The sequence below is a fragment of the Leucoraja erinacea genome, chromosome 17 (assembly GCF_028641065.1).
Source record: "Leucoraja erinacea ecotype New England chromosome 17, Leri_hhj_1, whole genome shotgun sequence".
Taxonomy (NCBI): Eukaryota; Metazoa; Chordata; class Chondrichthyes; order Rajiformes; family Rajidae; genus Leucoraja; species Leucoraja erinaceus.
Genome location: NC_073393.1, coordinates 16,390,764 through 16,410,935, shown reverse-complemented (window position 1 = coordinate 16,410,935; position 20,172 = coordinate 16,390,764). Strand labels below are relative to the sequence as shown.

Here is a 20,172-nt window from a genome sequence, read left to right as displayed (position 1 = left end):
AAAATGGACAGACAACATTTTGGGCAGGACCTTTCTTTAGACTGATGATTTATCTGTCTGAAGAAGGGTAGACCTGAAGTTTCATCTGTACATTCCTACCACAGATGCTGCCTGACCCTCAAGTTTCTCCAGCATTTGCTTGTTGCCAGTGAATCTCAGACCATGATGTTCAGTTTGTTTGCTTTGCTCTCTATTCTGTTGGTCTTTCATGCCAGCACTAAACCACCAGTAATTTGATGGCAAGCATGTAGCATTGGTGCTGCATGCATCTCCCAAGACATTATTTCCATATTGCAAGGAAAGTATTACAGAATGCATGGGAAAAAAATAGCATTATGTTCTTTGTACAATAATTGGTAGCTCATAATGGATCCCCATGTGGTTAAAAACTAACCAACTCCTTCATTTGTAGCACTGAAGGAAGCAATATTATGAATACCACAGTTCAGAGAATGGAATAATCAGCAAGGAGAGACTCAAGATATGGCTTGTCATCTTGGTGTAGGTTCCTGTGATGGGGTGGAAAGGAATGACCATATCTGGACTAGAGTGATAGCAGAATCAGGCATGGTTGTGTGGGACATGATACTGAATAGCACATCATGCTTCACTGCACAAACTCACAGAGAAAACCAAACAAATCTATTAGTCCAGTGTCCATGGTACTATTTTCTGCAGCCATGTTATTCTTTGGAGAGGACATAGAAAATTGGATTATTTTTGTTTGAAAGCTGGTGAGCGGTGGATGCAAGGAATAACAGTTCAATAGAACTTTTAGGAAGAACTATCTTCAATGTCTACCTCCTCAATAAACTGATTTTTTACCGAAGGCATGAAACCAAGTGAGATTGTGGGGTACAAGAGGAATGTAAAGTGGCTTTCAGACTGATAGGAGAAGTTGAGGGTCTGAGCAAACAGATGACAGATTCAGAATAGTTACTGTCAATACTTTGGTAGAAAAACAAAAAGGCAGAATATTATTTAAATAGTGATAGATTGGAAAATGTTAATGTATGAATAAAGATATGAAGCAAACATGGGCATCAAGCAGTTAAAAAGCCAATGGAATGTTGACTGTCATTGTAAGAAGGTTTGTATACAGGATCAAAAATGTTGTTTTAGAATTATACATATGTTTGGTGAGACTATTCTTGGAGTGTAGCATGTAGATTTGGTCTTCTTGCCTAATAATATAGGTACTTTCCATAGAGACCATACAGCAAAGCTCCACTAGACAGATTCTTGGCATGGTAGCAGTGTCACGTGAGGGGATGGATCAACTATGCATGTATTAGGACTAATTTATAAGAGCAAGAGGCACTGGGCTAAATGGACTGAAAGCAAGGATTTTGTTCCGTCTGCCTGTGGGTTCTGGAATGAGGATCACACTCAGCGCACAGTGTAATATGTTTGGATAAGGGGACAATTCTTCACTTAGTGGGTGGTAAAGCTGCAAATTCTCCATCACAGAAGGCCATCATTGAATATATTAAAAAATACACAGATAGATTTATGGACTCAAACGTTATCAAGGTTTATGGGAAGTGAATGACAACAGGCAACATGATAGCAGGAGAGAGATTATGCCATGTCCATATGAAATGGCAAAAATAACTTACTGTGTTATTTTCTAAACTTAATGTATGCTTTGAGTCCCATTCCTTGCTTGGTTGTATATGTCTGAACTTCAGGTACTAAGAATCTGGACAGAGAAAGTATGAGTAACAAGACGCCCACATTATGTTTACATTTATCTATCTATTTCCTGCCATTACACATACAAGGACATACCTTTAAAAAGGAGATGAGGAGGAATTTATTTAATGAGGGAGTGATGAATCTGTGGAATTCATTGCCACAGAAGGCTGTGGAGGCCGTCAATTGATATTTTTAAGGTGGAGATTGATAGATTCCTGATTAGTACGGATGTTAGGGGTTATGGGGAGAACTTGAGAAGGAAGGAGAATGGGGTTAAGAAGGAAAGATATATCAGCCATGTGGAAGAAAGATCTGCAGATGCTGGTTTAAACTGAAGATAGACACAAAAAGCTGGAATAACTTAGCGGGACAGGCAGCATCTCTGGACAAAAAGAATGGATGGCATTTTGGGTCGCGACCCTTCTTCAGACATCATTAAGTGGTGCAGTCTTGATGCAGTGGTGCAGTCTTGATGGGCCAAATGGCCTAATTCTCCTCCTACAATTTACCAACATATATTCTTGGCATGTGGATGTTGCTGAAAAGACTGGTATTTGTTGTGTTGGCCTAGTAGACCAGCTCGCTTTCTGAACAAAATGATGAAGGAAGGGATACAAAGCACTACAAGTAGGGCATTCCAGGATTTTGACTAAGCAATGACATTGGAACAGCGATATCTATCTGTATTGTTCCAATATGTTCACTAAAATTAGTGATAACAGGGAAACCAGCCTTGATTCGCACTTTGCATCTTGCTAAGTAAATAGCTGCACACCTTGAGTACTGAAAGCAAACTGTAGCACCCTAGCTGCTTTATTGAAACAGTCATTCAATAAATATTGATTTCAACCTTGGTTTATAAAGAACTGCTCAGAGGCTGTTATCACCCACATAACGCTGCTTGATCACAAAGGCAGATTTGTTTCCAATCATTTAGAAGTTAGAAAATAAAATATGTTAACCAACACCACTAAGTTCCTTTTCTATAAAGGATTGAGATTGTTTATAGTTGATTTGATCTAAACACTCACTCTCTTCACCATCAATGTATCAAGGCTTCAGTGTACATTCTAAGAACATACCACAGCTACCTATTTTTCAATGCTTTTTCAACAGTCACACAGCTTCAGCTACCCAGGTTTGATTCTGTCCCTTGCTTCTTTTTGTATAGAGTTTGCATGGTCTCCATGTGACCATACGTGTTTTCCCCCAGATACTCCAGTTTCCTCCTGCATCCATATACATGCTGATGGGTTAATTGTCCGCTGTAAATTTCCCCCTGAACTTAATAAGTGGTGAATCAAAGAATGCAAAAACGTGTAGGAGCAGATGAGAAAAGATGAGGGGTATTGGGATTGATGAATTTGTTCTGTAAGGAGCTGGCACCTCCTGAACCTGCAACCTTGACTAGCAGAATGAACAAGACTAGCTGACACACCATCAATTATGTTTCCCTTTACAGAAAATATTCTATCCTTTCACTGTCACTGGGTTAAAATGCTTAAGCACCCTATATTACAGCCATCTCAAATTCAATAGACAATAGGTGCAGGAGTAGGCCATTTGGCCCTTCGAGCCAGCACCGCTGGGGATGGGCAAATAATCATCTACACCTGCAGGGATAAAGGAAAAATCTAATAATAAAAAAAAAAATTTGCTGAGGTATAGTTGAAGTGTATTGTTGGGGTTTAGTAGTTGAGTCAAAGTTAGAGGTGGACAGCATGGAAACTGGACCTTCAGCCCAACTTGTCTATGCTGACCAAGTTGCCAAACCAAACTCCATGGCCTTATCCCTCCAAACCTTTCTTCTCCAAGTATCTTTTTAATGCCATTAGTGTATCAGCTCTACCATGCTGTAGACACCATCTTCTGCATGAGAAACCTGCCCCTCAGCTCCTTTTTTAATCTTTCCCCTCTCACCATCAATCTATATATACCCTCTAAAACTAGTTATCTGGAACTATAGAGTATAGATTTATTGTGAAAGGGGAAAGACGCCCTGACTCTGGGCAGAAGACCGTGTCTGTTCACATTATCTATTCCCTTTAGGATTTTATACAACTCTGTAAGGTCATCTCTCATCCTCATATGTTCCAGTAAAAAAGACCCAGCATCTCCATAGAGCACAGAAACAGGCCCATCTGTCCAACTGCCCAAGCCAACGAAGATGTCCCATCTAAACTAATCCCACCGGCCTACATTTGGCCCCTTTACTTCTCAACCTTCCCTATCCTTTTGCACTTGTCCAAATGTCTTTTAAGTATTGTACCTTCCCCAACTACCTACTCTGATAAATTGTTCCATATACCTACCACTCTATGTGAAAAAGTTGCTTCTCAGGCACCTATTAAAATTTTACCCTCTCACCTTAAACGTATATCATTTGGTTCTCGATTCGTCTACTCTGGGTAAAAGACTGTGCCTTCACCCTATCTATCCCCTTTATGATCTCATGCATCTCTAAGATCACTCCTCATCCTCCAATGCTCCAAAGTATATAGTCCTCACCTGTCCAACCTATCCCTATATCTCAGGCCCTCAAATCCTGGCAACATCCTGGCAAATCTTCTACACATTCTTTACAACTTAACAGCATCCTTCCTATAGCAAAGTGACCAAAACTGAACACAATACCCCTAATGCAGCCTCACCTATATCTTGTCACCAATGTAACATAACATTCCACCTTCTATACTCAATATCCTGACTGATGAAGGCCAATGAACCAAAAGCCTTCTTGACCAACCTATCTGGTGTGATGCCACTTTCACAGAACTATGTATCTATACTCCTAGAAAGCTCTGCTCTCCAACACTTCCCAGGACCCTGCCATTCACTGTGTAGGTCTTGCCCAGGTTTGACTTCGCAAAGTGCAGCACCTCACACTTATCTGCATTAAACTCCATTAACCATTCCTCAGCCCACTTGAAGGGAAAATAACAGCGTTCATTCAAGTCATGGGTGATGATTTATACTCTATACAGAGGAGTGTAATAAAATGAAGGAGGACATGAATACATCTGCACAATTGAAAGCCCAATTTGGAATTAAACTGAAGTGCAGCCAAATGCCAGGTAATACACTTTGGCGAAGGCTCACGTGGAACATAAACACAGGTGTGGACCTACGGTACTGAACGCGCTTTTTCTATGCTTTAATAGGGTGATTTCACGAAAGGTCACTGGGTCATAGGTCTTCACGCACGGAGCCGCAAAATCCAACTGGGGTACAAACGTCACTTCCAGTACATGTTATTGATGCTAGAAACGCGTACTTTCAAACCTGTTAAAAACCGCGAAAACGTTAGTTTTTGCGTTGTAAATAACTGTGCCAGTCGGGATGACCGTGAGACAGTTATCCTGCTTTAGAGTTCTAAAGATTAAGGAAAATGAAGGTAAAGAGAAGAGAGAGCTGAAGGGAAAATAACAGCGGAAGTTGTTGGCCGTGCAGATATAAAGATAGAAAATATCGGGAATTATCGCGTTTGCTCACTGCATTTCATCAAAACTAAGGCATTATTGATGACCCAGTGATCTTTTGTGAAATCACCCTATACACAGACTTTGTGGAACTGCTTTCTGTATACCAGACTCATAAGAATCGATTTGAGATAGGATAATGAATTCTTTTGGCTTAAGACCAAACACTACTTACGGCACTCGTCAGTTGCGGTTGGCAGTAAGAAGTCTGCAAACCATAAAAATTAGAGTTGTCTGTTTTTAGTGATTTGGTGCTAAAAGGGTTCAATGGATGTACAGATGGAGAGAAGCATAAACAGCGCCATGAGCCTTATGGGTTTCAGGTCGCATGATGCTAGTTCAATGATTGAGTGAAGTGATTACAAACCCCTGCTCAAGTAGGGTCATGCAGATGACTTCCCTCACTCCAGGATTGTTGACCTTGTCCAAGTTGAGACGTTGCAGGTTCCATGTGGCGACACGAATGACCCTCCTGCCGTCGAGACAGTCGGTGAAGGTTGAATGTAGAGCGTCCAGCGAGGGGGTGCGAGGCCGGATCCCCGTTTTCAGGCTCAGGTCCTGCAGGCTGCAGAAAGGGAGGGCGCTGGCCCGCTGCGCGGATAAGGTGGCCTTCGGCAGGGCAGCGCTGAGTCGGGAGTTGATGGGCGTCAGGGAGAAGGCGTCGTCACCCGTCACCCGCAGCAGGTCGTTGGCGTGCCGGTAGGGCCGGTGGAGGACGATGCGGTGAGCCAGGTCCTTGGACACCCCCAGCAAGGTGGTGAGCTGTTTCTCCGAGGCCAGGTTGATGTTCAGTGTGGCGCAGGAGAGCAGGTCGTAGCTGGAGAGGTTCTCCACGGAGCGAGAGAGCCCTCGTTGGCTCACACCGACCTCGGGCTTCCCCTGCTGAGGCTTGGTAGCTCCCACATCAACCTCGGGCCTCGTCTGCTGCAGGCCTGCGGCCCTGACACCGACCTCAGGCCCCGCCTGCAGCGTCTCGACGGCCCCCACGCAGACCTCGGGCCTCATCTGCTGCAGCCTGGCCGCACCCACCCCTGTCACCAGAGCCACGTCCTCGATCTTGCGGAAGCCCCCGATCTTGTCCCGGTACAACACGATGTTGTGAGCCAACAACCGGTTGATGCCCGGCAGGGTCATCAGCTCCTCCTCGGTTGCCGTGTTGATGTTGACCTGGTGTCCGAGATGGCTGGCTGGTCGCTCCTTCAGTCGCTTCCTTCCCTTCGGATATCGGGCCCCTGGGTCGCGCTGCGGCCGGTGACAGCTCAAAGGGTAGCCCATTGTTTAACCTTCCTGAGAAAATTCAAGTACATAGTAATTAGGACTTTCATTTTGCTGTCTAAAGCTGCTCTTTATAGTCAATTCATTAGTACGGTTCAGGAAGGCTGATGAAGGTTAATTTATCTGAAAACGTAGCTCCATTTCTCTCTTCATATATGGTGCCTGGCCTGCTGAACATTCCCTACATTTTTGTTCTTTAAAATAAAACGTTTAAGCACCTACAGTGTGTTGTTTTACATGAAAGAACAATCTTAATGGCACTGGGGTAGTCTTGTTCCATTTTCGCCAGGCAATAAAATTGGGAATTACAGAAAGACACTGGTTGTTAATGAGCTGATTTATTCTGTAGGTAATTTTCTCATTCCTATTCAATTAGTCACATGGAGGGGATGTATATTGCCTTGGTGCTAACATATTTCATCATGGTGACATAGAGGTGCTGACACAGCGCCAGAAATCCAGGTTCGATTCTGACCTCAGGTGTGGAGTTTGCATGTTCTCCCAATAACTACTTGGATTTTCTCCGGGTGCTCTATTCCTCCCACAACCCCAAAACGTGTGACCCTGTAGGTTACACTCTGGCCTCTGTAAATTATCCTCAGTGTGCAGGGAGCGGATGAGAAAGTGTGATAACGTGGAACTAGTGTGATCAGATGGTCAGTGTGGACTGAAGGGCCCGTTTCCATGCTGTATCTCTAAACTAAACTATTGAGTATGACACTTGAATGTATGGACATTAGATTATTTGAAGAATATTTAGGTCAGCACAGTGGTAGACTTGTTGCCTTATAGCGCCAGAGATCCAGGTTCAATCTGGACTACGGGTCGACTACATTCCAAAATGTACCGGTTTGTAGGTTAATTGGCTTCGGTAAATATTCCGCAGTGTGTAGGATAGTGCTAGTGTACGGGGTGATTGCTGGCTGGCACGGACTTGGTGGGATAAAGGGCATGTTTCCATAATGCATCCCTAAAGTCTAACGTAAAGTCTAAGGATAAAGAAGGCCATTTGGCACAATGAGTCTGTGCTATTTCTTAGAGCAATCCCATTTCTTGGAGCAATCCCATTCCCCCACATATTTCCCTCTATTCTATCTCACATAAGTTTGCAGATGATACAAAATTAGGTGGAAGGGTAGGTAGTGTAGAGAAAGCAGTAGGACTTGGACAGGTTGGGAGAGTGGGTAGAGAAGTGGCAGATAGAATATAGTGTAACAAAGTGTGGAGTCATGCATTTTGGTAACAGGAATAAAGGCATTGACTATTTTCTAAATGGGGAGAGAATCCAGAAATCAGATGTGCAAAGGGACTTTTGAGAGTGCTGGTGCAGGATTCCCAAAAAGTTAATCTGCAAATCGAATCGGTAGTAAAGAAAACAAACTCAATGCTAGCATTTATTTCAAGAGGGCTTGTATAAAAAGCAGGGAGGCTCTATAAGGCACTGGTAAGACCGCATTTGGAATATTGTGAGCAATTTTGGGTACCATATCTGAGGAAGGATGTGCCGGCTCTGGAGAGAATCCAGAGGAGGTTTACAAGAATGATCCCAGGGATAAGTAGGTGAACCCATGATGAGCGTTTGTTGGCACTGGGCCTGTACTCGCTGAAGATTAGAAGAATGAGGGTGGATAGATAGATTTTTGATTTTTGATTAGTACAGGTGTCCGAGGTTATGGGGAGAAGGCAGGAGAATGGGGTTAGAGGGAGAGATAGGTCGGCCATGATTGAATGTCGGAGTAGACTTGATGGGCCGAATGGCCTACTTCTCCTCCTATCACTTACGGCCTTATGACATATCTTTAGGATGTGGAGGAAACCCATACAGTCACATGGAGAACATGTAAACTCCACACTGGCAGCACTGGAGGTCGGGATCAAACCTGGATTACTGGAGCTTTGAGGGAGCTTATTACCCGTTGCATCATTGTGGCACAGGTAGTGCAGACAAAATAAGATAAAGAATCATTTGATCTTGTCTCAATCTATTCCCAAAAGATTGTATAGTTTCCCATCCATCTCATGGATTTAACTTGTTCTTACAAACATACACATTAGGAGCAGGAGTAGGCCTTTTGGTGCTGGTAGTCAATTTTTGTATTCAATTACATCATGATTGATTTGATTGTAACCTCAAATATGTATTCCCGCCTATCCTCCCTTGCTTAACAAGAATCTATCCATCTCTGCCTTAAAAACAACAGAAATGTTTCTTCCACTTCCCTTTGAGGAAGAAAGTACCAAACACTCACTGCTTTCAGGGAGAGAGAAAAATCACGTCACCTGTCTTAAATGGGCAACAATTTATTTTTAGATAATGACCCTTAGTTCTAGATTCTTCTAAAATAAAACATCTGTTTCGCATGCAACTGTTCTGGACCCCTCAGGGTTTTCACTGTGGTATAAAAGTCTCATAAAAAAAAAACAATTTTGAAATAAGTTTATTAACATCAGTATTGATGCCTTAAACAGAGAAATGTCTTTTTAGGCATTTACCATACTTAAAATACAGAGGAGGTACTAAGTGAGAGCCGGAATTTAAACATTGGACTGTTCTGACACGCCCTCCTTTCAAGTGAATTATGTTGTTGGTGCCATAATCTTCTTTACAAGTTTGAGCCATCATGCCTTGTTCTACTGCCCCAACTGATTCAATACCTTATAGCGGATAATCTTCAGATTTCTACTAAGGGTCTCACCATTCAATAGCAATTAGGGAAATATGTACCTTCTCATATGTTTCCCTTCGAAAAAAATTAGAATCATTCACTGAAATATCCTGTTCAAAAAAGTTGACATCCAATCCCATGGTAGAATATCCCAGGAACTTCCATCTCATTCAACTGTGATGTAATTTTCCTAGATTCAAACCACAACAAAACTTTTATTTATGTGCCTCGACCCGAAACGTCGCCCATTCCTTCTCTCCATAGATGCTGCCTCACCTGCTGAGTTACTCCAGCATTTTGTGTCTACCTTTTTTTTTTATAGGGCTCCTATAACACAACCAAATGTCCCAAACACGACACAAGAGCACAATCCTACAAAATTAGATACCAAGCCATATAATTTGGTATTAGTGCAGATGATCAGAGGTTGGTTGTAAGTAATGGCTTAAACAAAGGATTAGAGGAGAGGCGGAATGATTTAACAAGGGAATCCCAGAACTTAGAACAGAGATAATTGAAGGTGCAGTAGTGGAGTTCTAACATTTTGTAAAGACCTAGAATCAAGAATTGGAGGAATAGCAATTTTCGGGAGGATTGTCGGATGAAGGTTTTTAATGGATGTGGGAGGGAGTAATCCTCTGAAGACAAAAAATGGTTAGAGAAATGGATGAGCTGAGCCATCTGTTGCTGGCCCCGGTTTGTTCTGGCCTTTTTATCGCCTTCAGTTTCCCCCACCTCTACTTTCAAACTGAAAGTCACCTATTCTTTGTCACCAGAGTTGCTGGCTGCCCAGCCTGTTGAATTACTCTCGCACTTTGTGTCTATCTTTGGTGTAAACCAGTATCTGCGGTTCCTTCCTACACAGGGGTGGAATTAGAGTCAGTTGCAAAGACTGAATTGGTCAGTCTTGGTTCTGATGCTTTTCTCTTTTGTTTAACGTAGATACTGCACCTGCCAAGTGCTTCCAGCATTTTTAGTTTTTATTTCAGATTTCAAAACTCTGAAGTTTTTTTTAAATTTTCCAACTTTAGTAATGATGTGGATATGTATCAGAAGTTCATCTCATGTTCAAATACGACACCCAATTTATGAACAGCCTGATTCAAGTTTGGACAATTACCAGAGAGGGAGACAGATTCAATAGCCAGAGAACAGAATTGATGATAGGGAATAAAGACAATGGGATTATTTTGTCCAATATTTAATTGGTACTATTAAAAGGTGTATGACTTGTTGCTTAAGAGCTTTTTGTGCAGAACGAGTCAAAAACAACTCATCGGATTCAGGCAGGAATCCTTCATTCTCTCAGATCCTACAGAAAGTGTACAGATTGATTAGCTGGGAGGTAGTGCACTCAGCCTGCCGAATTCACTCCGACAAAAAAAAAACACATCTTATAATCCCGTGAACCCTATGATCTTTCCGTGTCACAACACCAATCCACTCCCCAACTTATTTTGCAGCACAATCTTTACTATCTGCAATAGAGCAAACTCAAGGACCAATCGTTTACGTGCAGTCTTCTCACAGACATATTCAGCTTGTGCTTGGCAGAGATTAATGTTATGTGAGGTCTTATACAGAATTGGCCTGACTTTGGTATGCAGCACTGCTTTAATGCTCCTTTTAAGGTATGATATATTTTCAAAGACAGTGCCTTGAGAATTTGTCTATATTTTCTTGCAGTTTGTACACGGGACGATTTACAGCAATTAAGAAATGATATATAATGTTATAAAGGAAGAGTGAAAATCAAGTCACAAGTGAATGATACAATGTAAGGATCTCTAATTATATAATGAACACAATAGCCACTGTTATTATAGCTCTCCTGGTGCATTTATTAATTGAATTCCTGAAACCAGCACGTCAATAATCTAAATGATAATGTTTTTTTTGGATCTGTGGCTTTCATTCTGTTAGTTACTGTGTCACATTTAGGATTTGTTAACAATTCTTTAGGCCCTTCATCCCAGACTGCCTTACACAACAGTCATTAGAATACAAATGAGCTCTAAGAAATAGGGTTGTAGGATATTGATCTAGCAAGCAGAGGTCATTTTCCCCAAAGGACCTCCCATTTAAAGAAACATAGAAAATAGGTGCAGGGGTAGGCCATTCAGTCCTACGAGCCTGTGCCGCCATTCAATATGATCATGGCTGATCATCCAAAACCCAGTTCCTGCTTTCTCCCCATATTCCTTGATTCCGCTAGCCCTAAGAGCTATACCTAACTCTCTCTTGAAAACACCCAGTGAATTGACCTCCACTGCCTTTTGTGGCAGAGTATTTCACAGATTCACAACTCTCTGGGTGAAATGTTTACTGGTTCTGGACTCCCCCAACATCGGAACCATTTTTCCGGCATCTAGCCTATCCAATCCCTTAAGAATTGTATATGTTTCTATAAGACCCCCCGTCATCCTAAATTCCAGTGAAAATGAGCCCAGTCGATCCATTCTTTCATCATATGTCAGTCCTGCCATCCCCGGAATTAACCTGGTGAACCTACGCTGCACTCTCTCAATAGCAAGAATATCCTTCCTCAAATTAGGAGACCAAAACTGCACACAATATTCCAGCTATGGTCTCACCAAGGCTCTGTACAACTACAGTAGGACCTCTTTGTAGATGTAGCTGGTTGGGTTAACTATTGCCTATTTCCATAATATATCTTAAGAAAACTATAATTTTCAGATAGTGGTGAAGCTGGGCTGGTAATGAGTCAAACAGTCACTATAGCTATATTTATGCTGCAGTTATATGGTGGTCAGTCTGGATTGAGAATATATTTTTTTTAAAAGCAAGTTGGACCACCGATTAGCTACTAAAAACGGGTGAGCCCCCAAAATAAAGCAAGTGGAGAGAAACCATGGATATCTCTCACTCGCGTTCCTGCAGATGCACCATCTCCAGTGGGTTAACAAGATCTTTGCACCTGTGCAAAGTACTGCAAATGCCAGAAGTGCAAGGTAAAGGGCCTGTCCCACTTACGTGTCCTTGGCACGCAAATTACGCGACCTCGTTGTCGTGTTGAGGAGCACGGGCATCGTGTGGCCGCGTGGGGTATGTAGTTGTGCGCGACATCGAGCGGGGCTCTGAAATTTTTGTAGCGAACGAAATCTTCGCGCACCAACGGCCTATCGCGTAACTGATGGCCAAAGTGGGACAGGCCCAAGATCCTGGTGCGACGCTATGTCTCACCTTCAACAGCAGCAAGCAAACGATCGCCGAACTCAGCCTGGAGCTCACGGCCGTTGCAGTCCGGATCCGCCCCCACTTCGACTCCCAGAGCGGGGCCAAGAAAATTGAAGCTAGACAAAAATTGCTGGAGTAACTCAGCGGGACCGGCAGCATATCTGGAGAGAAGCAATGGGTGACGATTCGGGTCAAGACCCTTCTTTCAGACTGAAGAAGAGTCTCGACATGAAACGTCACCCATTCCTTCTCTCCAGAGATGCTGCCGGTCCCACTGAGTTACTCCTGCATTTTATGTCTATCTTCAAATGACATCATGCGCCCCAGACGGCTGTGTGGTCAAATGAAATCACGCACAACCTTCGCGGTACCGTCGCGCCTCAACGCGACCATGAGGTCACGTAATTAGCGTGCCAAGGACACGCAAGTGGGACAGGGGCTTAAGAATGTTATTGCTGTTCCTCTCTCCACAGATATTACTCAAAGCTCATAACCTAGGTGCTTCCTGCACTTATAGTGATCCAAGAGCACAAAGGGTGCAATGGATTGGGAAGAAGCTATTAGAGGCAGTCCTTTTATTTATAATGGCACTTGCCACAGTAAGAAGTAACCAGCTGGACTGAGAAATAGATTCAAAGATGTGGTCAAAGCCTCTTTGAAAAGACAATCCATCCTCACTGCCTCCTGGCAATTTCTGGCGCATGACCAAAAGGAAAAGGAGAATTCAGGATGGCATTGTGAGCCTTGAGTGCACGTATCGGGGGTACAGAGAAGCAAGGAGCATGTGGTGTGCAACTCTTCACAAATATCAAGTATACAAGTTGCAAACAAATATAGTACAAAGCTCATCTCCAAACCTGTGGAACTTGGAGTCAGCACTCACCTCTACAACTGGATCCTCGATTTCCTGACAACTGACCACCAGCAGTGAGGATATGTGACAAATAATCTTCTACGATAATTCCCAACCCTGGTGCCCCACAAGGATGTGTTCTGCGCAGTCAAATATAAATACAACTCAATTTGCAAATTCACAGATGACACCACTGTAGATTGCCGGATATCAAATAATGACGAGACAGAGTACAGGGAGGAGATTGAGAACCTCGTTACCTGGTGCCAAGACAACAACTTTTCCCTCAATGTCAGAAAGACAAAGGAGATTGTGATCAACTTCAGGAGGTACACATTACATTAACAGCGCTGAAATAGAGCTTCAAGATCTGTGGAGTAAATATCACCGGCGACTTGTCCTGGACCATCCATATCGAAGCAACAGCCAAGAATGCACACCAACGCCTCTACTTCCTTAGAAGGCATGAGATGATGTTTGGCATGTCCCCAACAACTCTCACCAATTTCAACAGATAAACCATAAAAGCATTCTATCACGATGAATCACAGCATGGTTTGGAAACAACTCCATCCAAGTCTGCTGGAAATTGCAGTGAATTGTGGACGCAGCCCAGACCATTGCGCAAACTAACCTCCCTTCCATTAACTCCATCTACACTTCACGTTTTCTCAGCAAGGCCACTAACATCAAGGACAAGTCTCACTCTGGACATTCCCTCTTCTCCCCTCTCCCAACAGGCAAGAGGTACAGAAGTGTGAAAATGCATGCCTTCAGATTCAGGGACAGTTTATTCCCAACTGTTATCAGGCAACTGAGCCATCCTACCAACAACTAGATAAAGGTCGTGACCTACCACCTACCCCATTGGGAACCCTCAGATTATTTTTCTTCGGACTTTACTCGACTTTATCTTGCACTAAACCTCATTCCCTTTATCCTGTATCTGTACACTGGAAGGCTTGATTGTGATCATGTATAACCTTTCCGCTAAATGAATAGCACACAACAAAAAAGCTTTTCATTGTACCCCAGTACACATGACAATGAATTAAACTACACTAAACAATGCACGGTGCAAAGGCATATTAACGCAGTGCCACATACGAGACTCACTCACTTCTGTTTATGGCACCATGTGACAGTACCTGTTGGTCACATGAACCAGCTGTGGAACAGTCTGTGATCTCCACATTGGCTTCAGTCATCTTAGAATTTACAAACAAATGGAAGCAACTCATGCTTGGTCCAAGGGACTGCTTAGGAGGATTAATGCTAGTGTCCTGTTGTACAGATAAAGGCTCCATAATACAATGCTGGCTGAGACTTGCACGTATTTGAACAATGTCAAAAGAGGAGTGAAGAGTCACAGTTCAGCTGTACTTTCCAGTGTATAAAATCTCCCGGAATGTCCCTGTCAGTCCCCACCTTTGTTTATCATGGGAGCAGGTGGCACCACACCTCCTAGTAATTTAGAGACATTGGCCGCTTATTCACAGTATAGAACAGGGTGGAAATATCACTTAGAGAAAATTGAAGTGAAGTCTGTTGAGGTTACTCATTCCTTCCCTTGGATCCTGTATCCTCTCTGTGCCAGGAAGTCACAATGGCAGACTGTGATTTCATTGCTAAACACTTTTGACTGGAATTTAAAAAAAGGCAAATTCTGCCAAAGTAAACTTTCATTCACACCCTCACTCCTAATATTAAATTAAATAATACCAGGCATCTCTGCCAGGGCCAGAGTACAAAGCTGGGACAATACCAGTTTGTCAACACTCTAAAGAACAGATACGGTCTAGTTATAATCCTGCATCTAATATAGAGGTTGCTTTCCGCTTTTAAACGAATACCATTTTGTATTTTAAGGCTGATTTCCATATCCTTCAACAAACTCAAAATTGTGCCAGACACCCGCCTGTTCTGAACTGTCAGATCTGGTATATTTGAAGGAAGGCGAGGGTTGACGATACGGTTCTGGATGAATTGGGTCCAGATGATTGATTCAAACCGAAACAAAATCCGACAGAAGACTGAAAAGAGAAATTTAACGTGTTGTACTCCATAACTTAATCGAGAGTTGAAACCATTTCCCTGCTGCATTATCCCGAGCCACGCTAGTTTACATATACTAGGTTACGAAAAGTATTTGAGTGTAATTAATGTAAAAGTTACCTGTATGGTCTTGATAAAAACTACAGTTTCCAAGTTTCTTGAGCACAATGATCTGGTTGTAACCTTTTGCAGGAAGAATCTACATTGTGCCCGCACGCTGACACATTTGCGTAAATACTTTGTTGCAGGTTGACGGGACCAAATATCAATCCTTAATAACTTTGAGAGTATCACTGTTTAGGATAGGCTGACGCAGAGAGGTACCGCCTTGGGTCAAACAGCATCAGAGAGAGGCGTGTCATGCAAATCACCAACTTGATGTTTAATATTTGAGGACTGCCCATTACTTCTCTTTCATCGCCAGGGTTGCATTTCGACCAGAGGCTTTTTTTTCCCCCCAAAGCCCTAATTGTCTGATCGTGTGAAGCATGCCTTTCAAAAAACAAAAATTGCAGTTGCAAAACATTTAAATATACACAAAAAAAACCCACTGGAATTTTTCAGGAGAATCAGGCAGCAACCGCTGAGGGAAATAAGACAGATAATATTTCCGGCCGTTAACTATCATTAGGATTGATCATCAACGTGAAGCATTAGCAAAAAACGGTCTGTTGGAGGAACTCAGGGGGCCAGGCAATGTCTGTGACAGACGACGTTCGGGTCTTCCAGTACTGCCTGACCCGTTGAATATTTCCAGCATTTCTTGTTTGTCTTGCCCCAATTTCATGAGGTGGATTTGATGTCTACCGTGGGTGTGCGGTGGTTCATGGGTTGATTCAGACTCCATCTGGAGCACTAATTGCTCAGAAATGATACATTAGACTGGGTGGGGCGGGGAGGGGTAGTGAGATTCTTCAAATCGACACCACAGCTTTGTGCGTAAAATTGTATTTACTTGAGTTTGCTATGTTGAGAAGCGACCTAATCACGTTCTACAGAGTACCAGGGGTGTTTGTTTGCAATTCGAGTCAGTGATTCAATTAGAACTCCGGACTGACTGCCTGTTAGAGCTTCCAGCGTAAGAGGATGAGACCCTCAAGCTCACTATGTTCGTGCCAAACAAGATGCCAAATTAAACTAATCTCTTCTCTTGCAAATGATCACAATCCCTCCCTTCTATCTATTACATGCCTTTATGAAAGCCTCTTCAGTGCCACAATAGTGTCTGTTTTTACTATCACCCCAAGGAAATTCCAGACACCCACCACTCTCTGCAGAAAAAAATCTTGCCCCTCATATCCTTAAACATTCCCCCATTCACGTTAAAGCTATGCCCTTTAATATTTGACAGTTTCACGCTGGGAGCAAGGGTCCTGACTATCTATGTCTCTCATAAATTTATAACATTTAATCATGTCTCCTCTCAGCCTCTGACACCAGAGAAAATCAACCAAGTCTGTCCAACCTCTCATTATAACTAATACTCTCTAGTCCAGACTGGTTAAACTCTTCTACAACCTCTCATGCCATCTAAGAATCCCTTAGCTTTCCATCCTTGTCTCTCCCATCTTATTGGAATAAATGGTGCTGAACTCTAATCAACTGGTCTTTAAATGACCTTCACACATTGCCCATTAACATCTGCTCCCGATTTACTCTCCCTAGTTCCTGCCTAATAATATGGAAATTCCATATCCCAATTTTGTACTTTTTCCAAGACCAGATTTATCCTTTTTCATAACTATTTTAAAAACTGAAGGAGTTGTGATCACTGTTCCCCAAAAGCTCTCCCACTGAAACACTGGCCAATCTTGTTTCCTAATGCAAGGTCCAATATGACTCTGTTTGAATATCTTCATGCTGTTTCAATAAACCCTCTAGGATGCACTTAAAGAAAATTCTGTCCATTCTAAGCCTTTTGCACTGAAAATGCCCCAGTCAATATTGAGGAAGTTAAAGTCACTGAATACAATAACACTGTTGCTTTTATATATTTCCATAATCTGTCTCTATGTCTGCAAAAGGCAAAGTTGTGGTAGAGAGGGATAATGTGTGCATTCAGCAAAGCAAACAGGTTGGTGTGTAATATAAGCAAATTCAAACAGGTGTCTGCTTATTTAAGGCAGCTGTAAATTAATTTTGAAAGAAAAAAAGTTGTCAATCATCCATTACTATGGTGATTTCAAGGATACCAATGAGAAAATGGTGCTGTGCTAATAAACACTGACACCAGCCACAGCACATCAAGGTTAAAACAACCAACCAGCAGAGCATTGTAGCCAAACCCTCCTCTAATTATCCTCCTCGAACTTGCTGCTTCATGTTGGGATACAGGTTTGGCTGGTTTCACTGGTCGCTCATCCAAGTGGCGAGGCACTTATTCATGTGTGCACCGAGGTCACGGGAGGAAATTCCATGCAGTCCACCAATTCCAGAGAAATACGGAAATTGTCAACTGTGTACTCATGCCATTCTCATTAAAATACGGCAATATTTTCAGACATATGAGGTCCTTGCATCCAAGCCACACACCAAGGAAAAGGTTATTGACTTCAGGAAGTGAAGCAGTACACATACCCCGTTACCGATGCAATGACAGTGCCGAAGTAGAGATGGTTGAAATCTTTGTTTCTAGGTGTAAATATCACCAGCACATTGTCCTGGACCACCCATATCAAAGCCATGGACAAGAAGGCACACCAACAAATCTATTTCCTTAGAAGGCTTAGGAAGTTCTGCATGTTCCCAATTTCTACACATGCACCATAAAAAACAAATTTTCGGGATCCATCACAGCATGATTTGGGAACAGCTCCATCCAAGACTGCAAGAAACTGCAGAGAATTGTGGACGCAGCCGAGACCATCACACAAATCAACCTCCCTTCCATTGACTCAATTTACCCTTCACCCTTCAGCAAGGCCACCAGCATAATCAAGGATGAGTCTCACCTTGGTCACTCCCTCCTCCCTTCTCCCACCAGGCAAAAGGTACAGAAGTGTGAAAATGCGCATCTCCAGATTCAGGAATAATTTTTGGGGTGGAAGATTGCAACCTTCACGTGGTCCGCCCTGTTTCGACTAATGCAATCAACTCGACGTGCACAAATGGAAGATCAAATACAACAAGTTGTCCTACAACTTTAGGATGTGCACGCCATACGAAAGAAGAAGGAGGAATAATTTCCTCCCAGCTATTATCAGGCAACTGAATCATCCTATCAACAACTAGAGGGCAGTCCTACCTCATCTCAAACTATTTTTAATTGGACTTTTCTGGACTTTATGTTGCACCAAACCTTATTCCCTTTTTCATGTTACACTGTGGATGGCTCGTTTGTAACCATGTATAGCCTTTCCACTGATTCATTAGCATGCAACAAAGGCTTTTCACTGTACCTTGGTATGCGTGAGAATAAACTAAACTAAACTATCCTGACTTTCAGATGTATTGCTGTTTCCTTCATTATTTTGGGTCTAAATTGAATGTTTTCATATGGCGATCTGAGGATAGGAATTCATTTATTCTATTTAAGAAGGTCATTATGAGGTTATTGCCATGGTGCACCCACTTTACAACACTACTAAATATGGTATTTTTACAGCTGTGCGATTATGATAATAATAATGAGCATTGTGGATGAGCACAAACGTTGCTGCCTGCTGGACAGATTTCAGCTCTCGAGTCACTTGGGTAATTAAATAAATGGTAATGTATTTTAAATTCATTTTCTGGGTAAGTTAGCATCACTGACAGGGCCAAGGTTCATTGCCACACCTAGTTCCCCTTGAGAAGCAGGTGGTGAGACTTCCCTCAAAAAACGTAATTGCTTCTGATGAAAAGGCTTCCATGGTGCTGTTGGTGAGGAGTTCCTGGATTTAGACCCAGTGAAGATGAAAGATCGGTGATATATTTCCAAGTCTGGATTTTGTGTGACCTGAAGACATGCAACTCAATTTTTCAGGAGAATCAGGCAGCAACAGCAGAGGGGGCCAGGCAGTATGTGTGACAGATGACATTCGGGTCTTCCAGTACTGCCTGGCCCGTTGAATATTTCCAGCATTTCGTGGTTGTTTTGCACCAATTTCATCGGGCGGATTTTATGTCGACCGTGGGTGTGCAGTGGTTTATGGGCTGGTTCAGACTCCATCTGGAGCACTGATAGCATCTTACGATACCTCAGAAATGACACATTAGGCTGGGTGGGGCAGGGTGGGGAGGGGTAGTGACATTCATCAAATCTACACCACGGTTTTGTGCGTAAAATTGTATTTACTTGAGTTTGCTATGTTGAGAGGCCTGTTTCCATGCTGCATCTTTAAACTAAACTAATTTAGTTTCCTCTCCTGCATATAAAACTCGATGGTAGGTTAGATACAGATTGCACCGGCAATGGTTGGGTGTGGTAGCCAGGCAAAATGCCTCAAAGTGTTTTTGGAAAAATTAATTTGTTTCTAGGTGGGGCCAGGTCACTTAGTTCATGGGAAGTTTCCATCGGATCATTTTTCATGGCCTGAACGCCACTTCCTTGGTGTTTTAAGGATTTAAGTTTCCTTTAGTCAATATTTTGCACATTTTTGTAAAAACATATGAGCTGTTTTTCTTCATGTTGCCAGATCTTAGAGGTATTGGGAGGAAAGAACATGTATTTGTATCAGCAGGTTATATTTGTCTGTAGGTTTTGAAACAGGTAATAGCATTTAAAGTGTAATCGCTCTGCCATGTAGAAATACAACAGGTTAGTGCACAATCTCCCATAATGGTTAAATATGCTGGAGTAGAATTCCAAATTAGAAAGGCTGATCTTCTCCAACCAATTAAAACTGAATGGGAATGTAAGTGACATTTTCCCTATGATTTTGCGAAGTGCTCACCATTCAAGTTAGTAAACCACAACCAACGATGCATGCGATGCATGCGATGCATGCTATCAGCATTGCATTACTGC

The 20,172-nt window shown here is 42.5% G+C and overlaps 1 protein-coding gene across 1 annotated transcript in view; it reads right to left on the bottom strand.

Moving 5' to 3' along the window:
* LOC129705210 (endonuclease/exonuclease/phosphatase family domain-containing protein 1-like) overlaps positions 1–15,561 on the bottom strand; it is a 36,663-nt gene extending 21,102 nt beyond the window's left edge. Inside the window, exons 1-2 of the mRNA XM_055648677.1 lie at positions 15,345–15,561; positions 5,545–6,464 (exon numbers count right to left, since the gene is read on the bottom strand). Of these exons, the coding sequence (XP_055504652.1) occupies positions 5,545–6,452 (908 nt within the window). The 5' untranslated portion in view covers positions 6,453–6,464; positions 15,345–15,561. The remainder of the gene's footprint in view (positions 1–5,544; positions 6,465–15,344) is intronic.
* Between the last annotated feature and the right edge of the window lie 4,611 nt (positions 15,562–20,172).